This window comes from Pleurodeles waltl, chromosome 12, assembly GCF_031143425.1.
Source record: "Pleurodeles waltl isolate 20211129_DDA chromosome 12, aPleWal1.hap1.20221129, whole genome shotgun sequence".
NCBI classification, from domain to species: Eukaryota; Metazoa; Chordata; class Amphibia; order Caudata; family Salamandridae; genus Pleurodeles; species Pleurodeles waltl.
In genome coordinates this window covers 512,247,265-512,266,142 of record NC_090451.1, presented here as the reverse complement: position 1 = coordinate 512,266,142, position 18,878 = coordinate 512,247,265, and the positions used below count along the sequence as shown (strand labels likewise).

At 41.1% G+C, this 18,878-nt stretch overlaps 1 protein-coding gene across 2 annotated transcripts in view; it reads right to left on the bottom strand.

The window, feature by feature from the left end:
• Nucleotides 1-18,878, bottom strand: part of ADGRG5 (adhesion G protein-coupled receptor G5) — a 542,058-nt gene that overhangs the window by 82,535 nt on the left and 440,645 nt on the right. For both annotated transcript variants that reach the window (XM_069217338.1, XM_069217337.1), the window contains exons 6-7: nt 8,370-8,486; nt 4,069-4,111 (exon numbers count right to left, since the gene is read on the bottom strand). In XM_069217338.1, coding sequence (XP_069073439.1) covers nt 4,069-4,111; nt 8,370-8,486 — 160 coding nt within the window. The remainder of the gene's footprint in view (nt 1-4,068; nt 4,112-8,369; nt 8,487-18,878) is intronic.

Below are 18,878 nucleotides of genomic sequence, written 5' to 3'. Positions count from 1 at the left end.
GCTCCCAGATACCAAGTTAAGAAGGCTGCAGATGGTTCAGAATGCGGCAATGAGACCCATTACGGGTAGCAGGAAAATGAATCATATCCCCCCAATTTTTAACCCTTTGCCTAGGATAGCTGTAGAGAACGTATCTTGTTTGATCCATCAAGGCCTTTCCTAATTTAATGAATGCCAAATTCGCTCTTTATATGCCGCAGCACCTTCACGATTTACCAATCAATGGTTACTGAAACTCACTAAAACCGAGACTGGAACTTTTGGGTTTTTCTGTGGCTGGAACAAAGGCCTGGAATAACCTTCCATTGGATTTACAAGCTCTTCCTCCCCTCCAGCTTTTTCACAAGACACTAAAGACACTACTTTTTGTAACTGGGCCCAGACACCTCTGATTTGTTTTATCATTTTAACATTCTATGTGCTTTTGGAATTGTTTTGTTTAATCTAATGTGCCCGGATTGAGCTCTTGGACCCTCATTAAGAGTGGACTTTTATTTCCGATGGGCCATAACAACAGTTACTGGCCCCATTGACATTATGAGATCAGTGGTGTTTCCGCGGATCTCTTTATTTTCTCTATGTGAAAATGAGGAATTACCATGAGAAATGGACTCAGAATTATTGATTTCACTGGTAATTCCTCATTCTTGAAGGGGTCTATTAGGTAATATTACTAGTAACTTCAAGGATGGGGAAATCCAGAAATGTTCCTGTGCCACTCGTAATGAGGCCCTTACCTTAGGGTGACCAGGTGTCCAGGATTTGCAGGACAGACCTGGTTTTTCATCATCCATTCCATCAAAGTTCAATAATTGTTGCACAAGTACCAGTTTTCAGAGAGACTCAACTGAGCACAGAGGGAGGCACGTATTCACCTGTTCCTGTGCATAAATAGTTAGCACCCCCTAACAAAAACAATTCCTTAACACAAACAATACAGTGTATAAATATTCATTTAATTCCTCGTGGTGCCACCCTGTCCGTGTTTTCTATATGGTTAGCGCTGCCAACCAAATGATTCTTTGCCCAACCGTCGATGCAAAATTTTAGTCCTACTTCCATGTTTGTGTAATATCCTGTTTTTTTTTTTTCAAAATCTGTTCACCGAAGGAGCCACCGAATTGCATGTAAAATTCGGTTTGGGTCACTGAAATATTTAAATATGCAATTTGGCCTTCTGCATATTGATTGCGCCTATCAATAGATTTGGATGTTCAGTGTCTGGACGAGACCATAGTGTTTTTGCATGAGCACCCTTCCCTCTTTTGTAGTGTTGTGTTTCAACAATTGAAAATGTTCTGTCCTCTGGCGACATGTAACATCTGTTTGTGCTCATAGAGCTGTTTTTGGCTCAGAGAGCCAAGCAGAGTGTGAGCTGGGCGCACTGATGGTTCTCGGTTGCTAAGGGCTCCTTGTCACCTTGTCATATATTTTTCTCACTTATTTTATCAGTGTGAGTAATCCTCACACTTTGGCAACTTGTTATTGCCAGTGCCTCAATTTGGGTGTCCTTTTTAGGGTTCAGCTAGGCACAGCTTTAGCTACCTGTTGGCAAGACCTTATGTTCTCAAATTATACAAATGTTCTTAAAGTGGGCTGTAGGTCACCCCCTTCCCCATGATTGGATGGCGTTGTTGTCTCTTTCAAATGTCTGCTCTTCATTGCATTAGTCGTGTGTTTGTTCCTGGCTGCACCTCAACATCAGTTTGAAATCTTGGATGATGAATTCCAATGATAATGTAATTAGCTCATCCTTCACTCTTTGGTTAAGGCTGTAAGTGATGATATTATATTTTGATCTATAGGTTTAAAAGGTACTCCTGTAGATGCAGGATGTTCTTCTGAGGATGCAGATGTAGTTACAGATGGAGGGAACACTGAGGCCTCGAGTTGGCAGCACAGTCCATAAGGAGGAAGTGGGCCTACTGGTCTTTTTATAGATCTTGGAGAACATGACTGCTGGTGCTGGATCCAGTTGTCAAGCAGAAAGTTGTGGTTTTCTGTGTCATGGTGGTAAGTTTGTATGCTGAAAATCCTGAGGAAGTGAGTATGCAGGTAATTCATTGTGTCTTTACCAATTGGGATGCTGAACACTATCAGAGGTCAAAAGTGAATATTATGGACCAGCCGAAAGGACTTCCATTGTAGTTTTAAGTGAGTGAGCTGAGGTTATGAAGAATACAGTTGTAAATTGTTGAACTGAGAGGTGAATGGATGTTTAAGCAACCTACAGAGGAGACCAGGTGGACAGACTCATTTAAATAATGGATAAGCTAAGACCTGCGGCGTCCCATTTTCAAACCAATGCAGTGTCCGCAGTTCGTTCTTTGAACTGTCGGGCCGCCGTGGTCCTTTTTTTGGCCCGCGATGGCATCGCGGATACCTTCCATGATGCACACATTTCTAAATATATACTCACAGCAGGTTGTTGAGGACCTGTGGTGACTCTCATGTCTGTCACAGTGCTTTCTTACTGTTGGGATCCCCGGGGCCAAGTGTTTTATGTTCTTTCCTGGTCTGGCTCTTGGGGCCATGTTCTGTCCTTTCTTCCTTCCAGGGTGCTTTGCACATTCTTCTCAGCATGTTAGGGCGTGATTTGTTTTTCCCCGTCCACCATGGCGGTTTCTCAGTTTTTTTCTTATGGATCACTTCCATATCCAAGATGACTATTATTCTCTTTCCTGTTTAGTCACTTCCTGCTTTTTCAGTATATAAGGGGCTGTTTTTCCTTCTTTCCTTGCATTGCTGGATTCTGGATTCTTTGTAGTCTTGATTGAAATTTCTTGGTAATGCCAGCATAGAGTGTGTTGCCGTAGTCTAGTTTGCTGGTGATGAGTGCATGGGTGACTTTCTTCCTCTTGTCTAGGGGAATGCATTTGAAAATCTTCCGCACGAGAGGGAGGCTGTGCAAGCTTGATGAGGAGACGGCGTTAAGTTGGGGGGTCATTGATAGAGAGGAGTCCAGGATGATGCCCAGGTTGCACGCATGGTCAGTGGGGATGAGGGCGTTACCCAGAGTGGTGGGCCACCAGGAGTCATTCAAGGCAGAAGGGGTGACGTACCTCACGAGGATCTCTGTCTTGTCCGAGTTGAGCTTGCGACAGCTGGCCTCCATCAAGATGGCGACTGCTCTCATCCCGTTGTGGAAGTTCTTTTTGGCTTGTGCAGAGTCCTCGGACAGGGAGAGAATCAGCTGGGTGTTGTCGGCATAGGAGATTGGAGTTCCTTTTCACAGGTTTTCCTCTGTGGGCCTCCTTCTGGGAGGCACAGTCTGCCTTGGTGTTCTCATTGTCAGCAGCACCGTGGCTACCGGAAAGGGTCACCCCTACCTAGGACAGACCAGGACATGAAAGAACTGAAGTGAAGCTCCTATCAAATTAAACAAGAGTGGTAAGAGGGGATCAGAACGTGACATATCGGTGATGTGTGAATCACTAAGTGGAGTACTTGTCAAATTCAGTTTGTCAGTATTGGCATAGTGATATGAGGGCTTAGGCTGACAGAAATGCAGAGCAAAGAAGTGCTGGTCTCAGAAACACAGGAATCTAGACATTAGGTGCCCACAGAATGTAGGCACTTGAGTGCAGTCAGGGGACCTAAAAGGGTGGTTGCTTTTCAGCCCCTTGGGACACATTGGCAGGACACATTGTAAGTAATCATGTCAATCCATCACCTCTATTGAGTATGAAGCCCTAAGTTCCTAAAAGCATTTCAACTCATGCTGTGCTCTATATATGAAATATCAACATATTCTCCCACTACTTGTTGCATTTGTACCCTTTCAAGCTACACAGCCCGAGGACATTGTTCAATAACATATGTAGACGTTTACCACATAAATCGGATGCACGTGAAGGTTGCTTGATATATGGGCGGTGCAATCAGTGGCGGCTCCTTAGCTCTTGCTTCCCTCTCTATGGTGCCCCTCATAGGCACTCTGTGTGCACAATATATTCACTCCTATGGTGAAGAATGCTAACCAAAGACTTCCTGCACTACTGGCTCCAGCAGATAGCTCTTCATGGGGACCCCCTTCCAGATCAACACAGCCTTATGAGCAGGTCTTACCTGACCCCGGGATCCACCAGACACACCTGGCATTGGTTTCATCCTACAATGAGAGAACAAGAGCCATGTCAGTCTGGGAAAACTGCTTTATGTTGGCCAATGACAATGGAAGGCAGATGGGAGTGAGTGAATATGAATGTGGGAATAAAATGGGTTAAGGACAACACAAGCAAGAAAGCAAGCAGAAGTGGGACTTTTTCTATGTTCTGGGTGTTAGCAGTAACTAACTATTATTCATGTAGGGTGTCACTGTTTTCCACAGGTATCTAACAGTTGTACTTCTCTTATAATATGTGAATCTCTCTGTTGTATATAGCAATCATTAACTGCCCAGCCATTCTTGAAGCTTGGGACATGGGCAGACATCTATGTAGAAGCCAGGATGAGACTGGCCAAAGACTTAAAGGCTCAAAAGACATAGGACGGGACAGGACCTACTATACCAGTAGGTACTTTCAGGAGGAATACCTTTTGGGCAAAGGGGACACAAACCCCTATTAGGTCCCAGACTTAGCTCAAGCAACATTTTTGTACAGACAGGACCGCCAGATATGAAAAGGTGTCTTGCGCCACAAAGCACCCAATAGTGATTTGAAGAATCCCTGTATATCTGGATATAAAATTTAGGAGATGGGTATCACGTGCACAAGTATTTACAGCAGTACTATGCATTTTGGATCACTGTTGAGAAGCTGGCAATTCCATGATGGATAGATTTTCATTGCTCGCCCTCCAATGAAGTCTCAAGAACGTCCCCTAAATCAATTTTCACAGTGGGGATAAGGGGCCGAATAAAAGCAAGCTACAGTCAATATGAAGATCGTAAGTCAGGCCTTTTCTCTGCGACCTGAGACCAAATGATCACTGAGTAATATTTACGTTGAGTATTGCACTCCAATTGGTTAACCAAACTACTCCATTTGTGCGCGTGGCACCCCAAGGCTAGTGAGGCAGAACTGGCAATAGGTAGTTTGAAAGTCAGAAATTACGTGACACAAGTAATTCCAGTCAATAGGCTCAATGTCGAGCCACAACCATATATTTGTATTTACACACACGAAATAGGGCAGTAAAAGGTCACAGCAACACAAAAAACACGGAAAAGCCGTAGTACTTTCGGTGGCTGAGAAAAGAGAATAAACACTTTCACGATAAGCACCACATTAAAAACAACACTGAGCCAGATAGCAAATGTTATTTTATGGAGAAGTGTTTTGGTGTCATCTTCTAACTACAGGGATGTTCTTGTCACTCCTCGTCTGCTTATGTCTCTAGTCTGTTCATATGGGCTAATCTCGGCCAAAAGGGCAGAGCTAAAATGAATCAAGTTCACTGTAATTTGTTGTCCCTGCTTTATCTGTGGCCCAGAGTCCAGGCAGGAACAACTCAATAGTTTTGAACCCAACAGTTTGCAAATCTCCTAAACCAAATCCAAATTAAGTCACACAACCCCCACCCTCCAGTGAACAAGCCACCCACCCAAAGCAAAGATGAGATTTAATAAATGCCAAAGGGCTAGATCGCAGAATCAGAAAAAGGCTCAGTGTCCCTCAAAGTGAATATTAAGAATATTCACTGCTGATCTGTAACCTTCATTTCACAAACAGATCATTCAGTTCAGGTCTGGAAGTATGAGCTGCAAGGTCGTAGTTGGTCTTGGAGGTCTCACTTCTTCAAAATGTGTTCCAGGCAGTCATCAGTGAGCTGGACCTTGATCTTTGACCTTAAGATTAGTAGCTATATTGTTACCTTGCAAGTTAGAGGTTGATCAACGTAGTGGATATGATATTATTGTAGGCTGATATTGTTGAGTAAAGGTTGCATAGCTATGGGAAGGCCTAGGCCTCTGCACTCAAGCTTAGGTTAGCGTGATGCTAGGGACCATATCAAAGTCTGTATACCATATAAACACAAAGCCATACGCCATGCATAGGACACTCCTGCCCCAACACTAAGGGCTGGGCTCCTTAAAGACTTGTCAAATGGCCCCTGTACTCAAAACCTCCATTCTCAACCCAGAACAGCTCCTTTATGCCCGTACTCTGCCTAACCTTCTCTAGATAACAAAAGCAATAACAAACATATGGCAAATCAACTACATATCTTTATGGCTAAGGAACGCCTGTTGGTGAAATATCAATTCGGATTTTATCCTGGTTTAATTATCTAAACAACCACCCTGAATATACTTGATGAAGTGATTCACATATTGAACAAAGGGGACACTCTTTTACTCATCCCATTAGACTTGTCAGTAGCTTTGATACCACTGCCTTGGGTAAGTTAATCAAAACAACGAAATACCCCATGAGTATTGCATTGTTTTGATTCACTTATCCTAAGCAGTGGTACACCATGAGGTTTCATGACTATATCATGAGGTTTTCTCACCTCAGAAAAACTCAAATACCTTGAAAGGTACTCCAGGGTTCAGATCTAGCATGGGCCACTGTTACCCATATGTTGAGCCCCTGTGTCTGATTCTAGAAGAGATGGGTTTCTGTATAGGCCAGGATGCCGAGGTCACTCAGTTATACCTAAACACTTCAGCAACTGAGGACATTTTACACACATGCCTTGAAAGACGAGACCTCCGAGAAGCAGAGTTCCTTCTTGTTAACCCCACCCTCAAGAGTGAATGTAATCCCCTCGTTTGGATTCTTTAAAGCATGTATGCTTTCTCCCTTCTCTCTCCTCCACAGTAAAACCTCTCGGCATCACTCTACATCTTACTGTCACTGCCTCGCTTATTTTATTTATTAATTAGGTGACAATAGCTGGTAACATCTTTCTTCACTACTGAATCGTCAGATCATCCCACAGCGACTGAAATTAGCAGCACATGCTCTGGAGACTTAAGAATGCACTCCTCGGTCAATATTCACACCACTCAAAGTGATATTTCACTCATCAGCCAAGTTTGTTAGAACTTCAACAAATGTGAACATATGATCCCCTGCTGTGCCTTGTCCACTAGCGGCTGCACAATGATGAATTCAAGCCAAGCTACCATGCTTAGAGAGCTATTCATTAATACAATCCTCCTCGTTTGAAATAATTGTTCCAGATTTCTGGTTGGAGAAGCAGTCTCGGAAGCTTTAAATCACTACAACCGGACAATAAAAAATTCAGAGCAACTATTGCCCTGAAGCAGTCTTTTATTAATCCTGCCACTTGCACCTGAAACTATTTCTTGGCCTCCGAACTAAGGCTACCCCTTACCTTCAGAAAACAGTTACAAAGTCACTATTTTCGCTTTTTCCTGAACTAATGACCTCCCCAACCATTAATACATATGGGAATTCATGCAAATTTCATCCTACTCTGTCATTTGTTTACAGTGAGTTCATATGTTCTGCTATGGACCTGTTTGGAATAATGATTCTCCTTTCATACAGTTCCCCCCGTTGGGTAACAGTCACACTTCATAAATAACTTCATAAATAATTAACAATACATTTAAAGTTGAGCTGATATAATCATGTATTTGTCTCTCTAGCCTACTTTTTTCCAAGTGATCCAGTATTCCTGCTGTAGTCAAATGTAGAGAAATATTGATTTATACGCAAAGGGTACTAATACCTTATGGTTACAAGTGCTCGATGATATTAAGAGGGGTTGTAATACATGCTTTCGCTGGGTAACCTGCTGGGTGGTTGGTGAACAAAGAGGCTCTATGGGAATATTGAAATGGGCTTTTTGTCAGCTGCTGCTATGCCTGGGTAGCGCACGGGAAAGGATGGCCAATGTTACTTATACACTTCGTTTCTCTGTTCTCACATATGCCTCTATTTTCTCCATATATCTCAATAAGTCTTTAGATCATAAGCATTTTAATAGGATTCTGGACATATAAGGAAAGAGATCAGAAGCACTGAGGCCCGTATTTATACTTTTTTAGCGCCGCATTTGCGCCGCTTTTTGACGCAAAAGCAACGCAAACTTACAAAATCCAATTGTATTTTGTTAGTTTGCGCCGCTTTTGCGTCAAAAAGCGGCGCAAATGCGGCGCTAAAAAAGTATAAATACGGGCCTGAGTGCTAGGTGTATAAGTCATACCTTGGGACTTAATGTATTTGCTATTGGGTTAACCAAAGATTTGTGGGCTGGTTTCTGTGTGTCATGCATGACAAAAGTCGTAGTACATGTGTATTAAGTATATATGTAACTGCTATCTAAGTGTGTAATGTGGAGTGATATCTGGTGGTGCGCTTGTTGACATTCTGTAACAGAGCAGGGACAATGACCTAGTGCCTTACCCCAGTCACACTCCAATGGTCTGGTGGTCTGGTAATACTCACAAGTGCTTGCTGATGCCAAAATCTGATCTCTGCATTGCTGCTGAGGTTTTGAACAGTGGAGTTATATAATGTTACCCCTACAATTCTTTCATTCAGCAGGGAGCTGTTCTTCCCATCCTATAGTGAACACAGAAATTTGACAATTATTTGACAATTCTTGTCCAAATAACACGTTTTGCAAACTTTATGTCAAAACCCAAGCAATGCTCACATCACGCACCAACATGCCCAACAGTTCAATGACGCACGAGCTGTGTCCTCAGTATAGCTCAGCACAGTATATGCACAGCTCATGTCACAGCTTCACAGCTCCCAGGCTACAGGTGAAGCCTAGCTCTACAGACCTACCACTTTTTGCAATGAATACTGCTTTTCAGGACAACATTGATAAAGTGGTGTATTGGTGAACAGAGGGAAGCACTGCCTTCCCAGATACTGCTCTGCCTTGTTTAGCAGCCCCACCCTCCTGGTAGCCATTGGTGATATGGGGCTACGACAAGCCCAGATATATTTACATACGGTAAACGTTTTTTTCTCAGAGACAAAGGAAAACTGTGAAAACTATTATCTCCACAGTACACTTTTGTCATGGGGTACCTCACCCTATGTCATTATCCACACTGTTTTCCGTCCTGGTCTGTCGTGTGACAGCCTAATGCATTCAGGGGTTTGAAGTTTTGATGTTTCTCCATTAAACTAATTCAACTAGCACACTTGATAGGAATGAATTGGCGATCAAATACTCAGGACTGGGCACCTTGACCGTGACGACATGGAGCAAAGTGGCCACCTTGGTGCCCTTCACTGTTTTTCCACCAGAGTCAGTCTCACTGTTATTCGACTGGTCCTTGGTGGCCCACCTCACCTTTCATTGGCTGTTCGACACGCCAAGATAATCGGGCAAGTCAGTCAATGTCAAACACAGCAGCTGTAGTATCAGCCACTCCCATGTTTATTGTCCAGGTCTCTCTGGCTCGATGGCTAGGGTAGGTGATTCATGTCATTCTTATACAAGATGATGTGCACATGCTCACCCAGAAATATCCCTCTGTTCTCTGCCTCCGTATGGCCAAGGGCTGTATCACCAGCAAGAACAATAATGGAGACCCTTGGTGTGTGCCACACTCTTTGTTAAGGAAGGTGAGATTATCGTGCCAGCTCTTATCCTTTGTGGTGGGAGCAGTTCAGCAGTAGTTTTGTTCAAGTCAGGATTTCTGGGGAGGCCCATTGCATTTATGGCTTCAAACTAGTACTTCCAACTCGGGAGTCAAAAGCCTTCTCCATAACAATGGAGGTCACCCCAGAAGTCCGGTTTCCCTCGTGCAACCCCCTCCATTACATTAAAAAGCCTCCCCACTTTACCTGCGGTGCTTCTCAGCAGCACAAAGCCAGACTGGTCTGGGTGTACTAATGTACACAGGAGAGTCATTTTTTACCATTTAAGTCATAAGGCCACTCTTAAGACTTAATAGCATATTTTTTCACAAATGATATCGAGACAAAACTTGCATCATTTTTCCCCACATGTTGGGGACCATAAATATACCTGTGATTACTGATTTACTCTGGAACATTAGAGAAACGTAGCCAAAATATGTCAGTATTTGTTTTAAAAAATGGAAGAAAGTGCAGTGCAAGAATGTGTGTTTTCCCTTCTAGAAATTACATTAACAAAAGGAAAATAAATATTATGGTGACTTTTTTTAATGATCAACAGGTTTTCCCAAACAAATTTCTTCCCAAATAATTCTAATTATATTTACCTAATAGCAAATTTGAAAATTGTGAAAAGGTTCACATCTTATATTGGAGTCCGATTTACAAAAGTAATACACCAGTAGATTCTCCAGAATCTTTATCAGAGATATATAACCTATAATTTGCCTAAAACACCAGAGCCGACAAGTGGCCTACAACTTACAAAACGTTATCATTGTATATTACTAGGCATTGGAAATCAAAACCAAGAGAAGTAGTGTATCATGGAAAGATGTGCATTTTTTAATTTTACGTAAGAATCTGACTCTAGGAAAAATAGTCATTTGAATGATCCAGAACAATGCTTTGAGATTGCGAGAGAGCATTTACGAACATTATTCTTCATTAACACCCCCTTAAAATAGTAATTCAAAACTCCTTGAAACTTTTAAGTACCATGGTATGTTATGTTGATTTGTATAGCGCCCTAATCACCCAAAAGGGTATCCAGGCACTTGGGCAAGGCGTGTAGGTCATGGTCCCAAGGTGCTTATGTGAACAGCTAGGTCTTCAGTTTCTTGTGGAATTCAAGAAGTGAGGAGGAGGCCCTGTTGTCTTGAGGGAGGTCATTCCATGTTATGGGTGAGCTGTACGAGAATGAACGGCCTGCTATTTTGGTTTTGTAGATATCGGAAGAGTGTGCGAGTGAGAGTGAGGCAGAGCGTAGGCATCTGGTGGGTTGGTGAAAGTGTATGCAGCTGTTTAGGTATTCTGGTCCTGTATTGTGTACGGCTTTGTATGTGTGCTTGAGAAGCTTGAATTGGCTGTGCTTGTGAATGAGGAGCCAGTGAAGCTTCCTGAGATGAGGTGTGATGTGGGTGCAGCATCGGAGGTCAAGTATGAGTCTTGTAGCTGTGTTCTGGATGATCTGGAGTCTGTATAGGGGTTGTTTGGAGATTCTGGCGTACAGAGTGTTGCCATAGGCCAGCCTCCTGGTGATGAGTGCTTGCATGATGGTCCATCTGGTGTTCTGAGGCAACCATTTGAAGACCTTTTGTAGCATGCATAGGATGTGGAAGCAGGAGGTGTGCACTGCATTGACTTGAGCTGTCATTTGAGCTTGTCATCCAGGATTATCCCTAGATTTCTTGTGCGTTCTGTGGGTGTTGGTCCAAGCTCCGATGGCCACAGATGGATTCCAGGGAGTGTTCTTGTTGCCGAAGACCAGTACTTCCGTCTTGTTGGAGTTGAGCTTCAGGCAGTTGGTTCACACTGAGTCTGCTACCATGGTCAAGGAGTTGGTGAAGTTATTTTTGCTAGTGTTTGTCTTGCCTGTGAAGGACAGGATGAGTTGGGTGTCATCAGTGTAGGAGATGACGTTGATGCTTTGTGATCAGATGATAGTGACGAGCATTGTCATGTAAATGTTGACAAGAGTGGGGTTGAAGGACGATCCCTGTGGGACACCGCATATCAGTTTCTTGGTCTTTGATGTGCAGGTTGGCAACCTCGCCCTTTGGATTCTTCCCGTGAGGAAGGAACAGATTTGTTTGAGAGTGGATCTATGTATACCAGTCTTGTGGAGTCTTCTGATGAGGATGTTGTGGGAGACAGTATTAAAGGCCGGAGAGGGGTCGAGCATAATGAGGGCCTCTGTTTTTTCTCAGTCCAGGGTGTTTCGAATGTCGTCAGTGGCCACAATGAGTGCTGTTTCAGTGCTGTGGTTCTTTCTGAACTCTGATTGTGTGTTGTCTAGAAGATGGTGAAGTTCGAGGTGGGTTGTGAGTTGCTTGTTATTGGCCTTCACAATTACTTTGGCTGGATAGGGGAGCAGAGAGATGGGTCAAAAGTTGCTCAGTAGATTTGGGTCGGCTGTGGACTTCTTGAGGAGGGCCTTGATTTCTGCAATTTTCCATTCACCCGGGAAAATGGCGCACATGATGAAGGTACCGACGAGTTCTCTGAGTTTCTGTTGGTGTGCAAATCTGCTGTACATCTTTTTGATAAATACACTGCGTTGCTTCTCATCTTCTGATAAAAACAGTCCACCAGATTTTTGAGGGGCCGTTTAGAAAAATATTTGTCATATGAGATGGCTGATGTTTTTCATTTTTGTGGCCACCAGCCATCAAAGCAATTCTGACCAATCCCAGACATTTTGAAAGTCACTGATGGGGAATCCAGACAGGTATGACATGAGAGGCTCATACTATATCTGTCTTCTCACAAATCCCTGAAAATATAAAACAACAGCTAAAACAAAGTTGCTTCACATTTATTTAGTGTAAAAGAATATGACTTTCTAAAAACTGCAAATATTCTACCATCTTCCCACACTTCTCCCATAAAAACAGTGCCCCAAATATGTGATTTGGGATGGAAAAGGTCACCTCAGTGGGTCGGGAGATTGTGCATCCTTGCTTTGAGTCAGGTTCTACAGGCTTTTGCATTTTGACCTCAGTATATATAAGGAGCATTTATGTAAGCTGATCATTTCTTGTGACATGGAATGAGACACAGAACTGGGCTATGTGGTCTTGAAGAGCACACAATTTGCACTTTCCTTTACAAAATGTAGTACCCGTCTGCTCACTAAGCTGTATAGGACTGACAGTGGTGGTAGTCACTGATTATAGCTGGAGAGAAGATCTTTTTACCTGCCACCTACCATGAAAGATTACCTACTGTCTTCTCCTGTGTTTTAAAATTGGTCTGCCAGTCCCCTGCATGCAGTCGAGTCACTTGCTCCATTCATGTGGGACATGTATGATAGTGCATGTGTGACTAATATATTTCATGTCAGATGTGCACAGAGTGTCTGTGCTACATGTGTCTGTGGCCTTCTGTTTTGATTTCCTGCACTTAAATGGTACTTAGGGTGGGGATTGAAGAGCCCCAGACAGCATAGTAAATTGCAGGGATTCTACAAAGCATTTCTCAAGCCCTTGTAATGGACCAGAGGCTAACGCGTGGAGAGTAGGGACAGAGTATCCCACTGTAGCATAGGGAACCCACTGTCCTTTCCTTCACCATTGTTCTCCTGAAATGTTTCCCCAAACAAGCTAAGTCCTAGTTAAGTGGGGAAGCCCTTCCCTCTTTTGTGCTTTTGGTTTGGTTGTCCCCTGACAGGAAACCCCCAACTCCACCCTACTTTTCATTTTATGCTGTGAGACAAACACTGGGGCTGACCCAGTGTGGGAGGAATACACAAAACTTAGAAACTGCTTGGACCTGGTTCTCAAGTTGGACCCGTGGATACACACTCTGTCTGCAAATTTGGTGTAAGTATGGCACATTATTTAACAGCCAGTCTACTAAAATATCTACCATAATCTTGGGCTCCAAACCATTGGAGACCAAGAAACTATTCAGTGCTCCAGCACTGTTGTTGTTGACTGCTCAACCCTCCTTCGCCAGGTTTGGGAACAGGAATTTGGAAGTTCAGCCACCTACAAGGAGGAGCTGCCTTGGGCCTACCTTGAGGGAAGGGGCTGAGTAACTGTTGAGGAGGGTTGTTGAAAGCGCCCTTACATAAAGATGATGCTTCCTTGAAAAGGAGGACTACAAATAGCTGGGCCAGGAAGAGTGGAACACAGCATTCTCCGCCTTTGAGACCCTAAGGTTTCTGTGGCATGCACAGAAGTGAATAGTAAGGAAGACCCAAAGATCATGGGACCTGAGGTAATAACTATAACAAAAACACACTGGTCTCTAGTAATAATACTTTAGATGCAAAGAACCAAATGGCAAATAAAAGGTATTCAGAGGTGTTTATGAAAAACGGTTTCAAGACCCATAGTGGACCAGTAAGTATTGGTGCAAAATAAACATACTTGTTGTTCTCTTTAGAGGTTATACACTCAAGAGATAAATCATGATCAACAAGAATATCAAGAAATGCATGTACAGCACGGCTCGTTACAGCAGGTTCTCAACAATTATACAGGGTCAGTGTTTTTAAAGTCAACGGTGTTTCAATCCCAATAAAAATGACAGGATCATCATCAGGGCTCAGGGGGATACAAGAAGCCTGAGAAAGAGATTATGAATGGTAATGAATTTGCTAAAGGAGGGTGTACCTGGTGACAAGCCTCAGGAACGGGGTTGGCGGGAATGACCTGAGCTAGAAATATGCTGGATACCAACAGGAGAATCCAATCAGCCCAGAGTGGGAAGCATACATGTGATCTGGGTCTCAAGGTTGAGTGCCAGATTTCTTAACTGGGCTTGAATCAGCCCAAAAATGGAGATGCACTGGTAGCACTGACTGGTAGCATGAACTCCTTTCGGGACCATGACTTCTTTGAGAATGTTAGACCTGGCAAGTCTAACATTTAGAAGGAGGGCCATCATTTGTGGGTTATAGCTGTGTCTCTTCCCAGACGGGTTCAAACTCCATGATTTTTATGCAGTTGATTTGAATGATAAGCAACAATAAGCACACTTTTCTTCTTTTCACTGACCTTAAAAGGATCTTCAGTTGCTAACAACTGCATTTAATTTGTGTGAATGTTTATTACTTGAGTGATACTGGAGCAGCCCATGTTTTCCATGTAATTGTCATAAAGCACTAACCATATACCAATGGATTAAATGGGAATAAAGCTATTCTCCATCTCTTACCAGCTCCACTGATGACCACATACACAAAAATAAGAGAGCCAGTAATAGAAACATGGGAAGGAAAAATGGAACAAAAGAGAAAATAGAGACACCAGAACTCTAACTTGTCATCTATGCAGGTCATAGTGGGTATTTAAAGGTAACAAGAGACATCTTATGAACCTGCCATGAAGCCCTGCATCTAAAGTTAAAAATGAAAGGATATCCTGTAGCTGTATAGTTGTGTAACTAACTTCCTGTGTTCTTATATGAAACCTGTTATTCCAGACACTACAGCACAACAAGATAACAGTACCTATGCATATGTTTAACAACACTTCTTGTCTCTGTTAATAAATAACTACATTGAGCTTCATAAAAATACACTAGAGATACACTTAGTTTCAATTTGACTCTATGTGCAACTGAAAAAGTAAACAATAAGCAAAAATATTCAGTGGTTCTTAACATTGGAAATTCATATGCATTTGATAGGAACTCTTGGCATCCTATGCATAATCATGTATAAATATCATGTGTAACATTAGCTTCACAAGATAATTTTCCTATTTCTAAAGTCCTTAACAGTGCAAGTCAAATGTTCAAAATAGTTTTAAGTTTGTTTCTCAATACAACCAGATTTTCTGAATTTTCCTCTCTATTTACAAACTGCCTCCAGCAGCCATCTCCAAGCAACATAAGAATTCAGGAACTGCTGACAAATATAGTTTGAATAGTTCGACAACCTATTGTCAAAAGATTGTGAGACACAAATATAATTGTAAAAATACCATAGGGCAGCCTATAGAACGGAAGAATAGTGTTTTAAGTGTTTTATATCACTTCTTTTAGCATAGTTATTCAGTATATCAGTTTAAATATCTATTTGGGTTTTATTAACTTCACTGTTATAAGTTGTTTTTAGGCTAATGTTAACTATGTTAATTATTTCTTGTGCTGCTTGTTTTTTTTTACTTAGGTTATATTTTTAAGTTTTTTTTTATTTGGGTCACTCTTTACTTTGGCAGGTTCTTGGTTTTGTAGGGTACTAGAGTGCAGTGTTTTTTAAATATGTATTTTTTTATTTCATGATAATATCTATTGTTGTATGTGTTTTGATTTGTTTATTATGTATTTTTTGTTAATTGGCTAATTAGGTAATTGATAGTGTTACACATTTATTTGTTTTAAAATATTTGCATAGTATATGATGGTTATGTTTTTTGTTTAATAATTCATTTTACAGTCTTATTTACTAACATGATATGCGTTTGTATTTTTTTCTGTTATATTCATTATTATTTTTTGTAGTGCATAGAGTTTTAGGGTAATAGGGTTGGAAGAGCTTTAAATCTATTTTTGTTAAATTTGGGAACTGTTTAGTATAACTTTATGTGCTAATTGTCTGTTTTTAGTTTTTATTTATATAAAGTACATTATGATATTTGTATAAGTTTAGGGAAAATATTTTATTTTTATTTTATTTATATGTGTATGTTTGTAATTTATTTTGTATTAATTGAGGACTGTGAAAAGTAAACCCGTGATCTCTAAAGTTTAACATTTTCCCTACTGATGTTTATTTTGGACAGGGAATAATAAATACAGCCCCTTCAAAGACTATCACATTCCCTACTATTGCTTACCTTAGAGCTGAAATAGTAAATATGACCCTCCAAAGTCCAACATTTACCCTATTGTTGGTCAGGATGGAGTGAGGCTAGTGAATTTGAATTAACTAGGTGTATTTTTTATCTGTATTTTTAAATTATTTTAATATATATATTTTGCTTTTTAATTTTAAAAATTCGTTTAATGATTTTTTTTAATCATTTGTTTTGTAATAATAAACTGATTTTTTCATTTTAATGTTATATAATTTGTAAATATTTGAATATCTAGTGTCCATAAAGATAATTATTACTTATTTTTATTATTTATGTTAGAAAAATATTTTTTAAAGTTACATTTATTGTTTTTTGCGATTATTTTTAAATAGGCATTTTTATTTTATGTTTGTGAATTATATTTTTTTAATATATTTTTTATACTCTCAGATTTATTTTCAATTGTTATATTTTTAAAGTTAATATATATTTTAAAGTTAACATAGTCTATAATAATTAAGAATCAATTTGCTTACCTATTTTCTAATAAAATTGTGGTCTCTTATACTTTTCGTAATCAATGTTTTGCACTTTCTAAGATAGGTATGTAAAGACAATATTTGTAACCTTGATATTTCTTGGTGTTATTTTGGTGCTGACAATATTTCGTCATGCAACCGTAGTTTGTCGTCGGAGCACAATCAAGAAGCTCCTTTTTCACACATGTGAAACCTCCCTCGAAGCTGACCAATAATATGTTCGAACCACCAGCCTTAATATGTTCATATTGACTACAGTGAGAGCGAGATGATGCTGCCCCATAAGCACGTCCCCGGATCTCCACCTCTCCGCTGCCCTGGCCCCCTTCTTGTGTTTTCTGCAGTGGGAGATGGCGGCTGCTGGAAGTTTCTCGACTTCTCTGCAGTGGACCGAACCTCTGCGTTTCCACGGTGACTTGGTATCAGGGGGAAAACTGCCACTTCGGGAGACCTCACTTGAGATTAATCATTGAAAACAAGACACAGGTGCATATTTCCTGTTTGAAAAGTGACGTCTTGGGGCTAAAGCATATCAGTAGTTTCTTCTCTTTGTTACTGAAACCTGGATTGCTGCTCTTCTGTAGCTATCCTGGAGGAGAAGAGCAACGGGACAAGAACTGGAGGGAAATGCTTCTTCCTCTGGTCTTGGCATTTGAACTGTTAGTCTGATTGACTCTAATTATTAATTGTTCAACAAGCAAAAGAGCTTCTCTTCCCCTTCAATGCAACCACTACATCTTCAACACCAGCGACTAGGTCACCCCACGACAATGCCGGCAAATTAGCTACATCATGGGCAAATGGAGGATCATGCAAGGTGGTCCAACTTAAGGATAACTGGAATTCCAAACATTAAAGAGGATGCGCTGGTTATATACCCTTGGTTGAGAGTTCAATTAAGGTACACATGATCCCAGATTACAATCAAAACTTGACAGTTTTGTGAGCTCACAGAGTTCCAGCTCGGGTTACTGGCCAAGCTAGGTTTCCTAGGACTATGCTGGTGAAGTTTGTGGAATATAGAGTCAAAGAGAGGACACTAGCCAATGTGAACAAGAAGAAGTCATTTAGCACGCCAGATGATCTTTTGTTTCAATTTTTTTCAAAGATGATGGCAGAAACAGCTAGGAGGCAAAGAGAATTTAAGAATATAATCTCAAGGTTTCAAGCAGCTGGGGCATAGGAATCAATAGTATAGCTCTCCAGATTCAAAACACTGTTTAAACGTGTATTTTGAACATTTAGCACAGTCAAAGAAGCTGCTATGTTTGGAGTATTTTAAACATTTAGCTCAGTCAAAGAAGCCGCTATGTTTTTGAAATCAATGAGTTAACGTGGAAGCTTGTGCTGTGGTTTCACGTTTAGTTAAAAGGGGGTTGCAGGAAGGAGAGATGGGCAAGCTTGGCACTCAGATATGGTGCCTATCGGAAGAGAGGAATGCGAAGAGTGGGAGAAAGGGTGGGGCATGTGTGGAGAAGAGAGTAGGAGGGAGGGATTCTGGGGAGCAGTTTAAAACAAGGATCAGGACAGCTAAACAAGCAAAGATACACCATTGGGTAAGAAAGCAGAATAGGCTTTCTAACAGGAATGGGCTTTTTAACATAGGTTTCCTAGGCTAAAATTGGTTACTTCAGGGGGTGATCCATGCAAGTTCCTTGATTGTTTTCAAGTACATGACATACATTAGCACTTTTAAGCACTTGAAAGTAAACTCTTGCAGTTTCTGTTCTGAAAGGGAGGGAGATAGCAGAGATGGTGCTGTAGTTGAGTGAGTTGTTATTATGATGATAGTTTTACTTATATGAGTGGATGACACTCGCTAAACATAAGGGACACTTTATTATCGTGATGCATCCTATATATCTTTAAGTACTTTAACAGGATGTGTTTGCTCGTAGAAATATGAGTGGGGTAGGAATCCAAAGTAATATACTGAAGATTATTTCATTTAATACTAATGATCTAAACCATAGAAAGAAAATGTGCACTATTAAAGCCTGGATAGAGGAACGCAATCTATCTTTTGTGTTATTGCAGATTACCCATATTGCATCGGCCAAGCC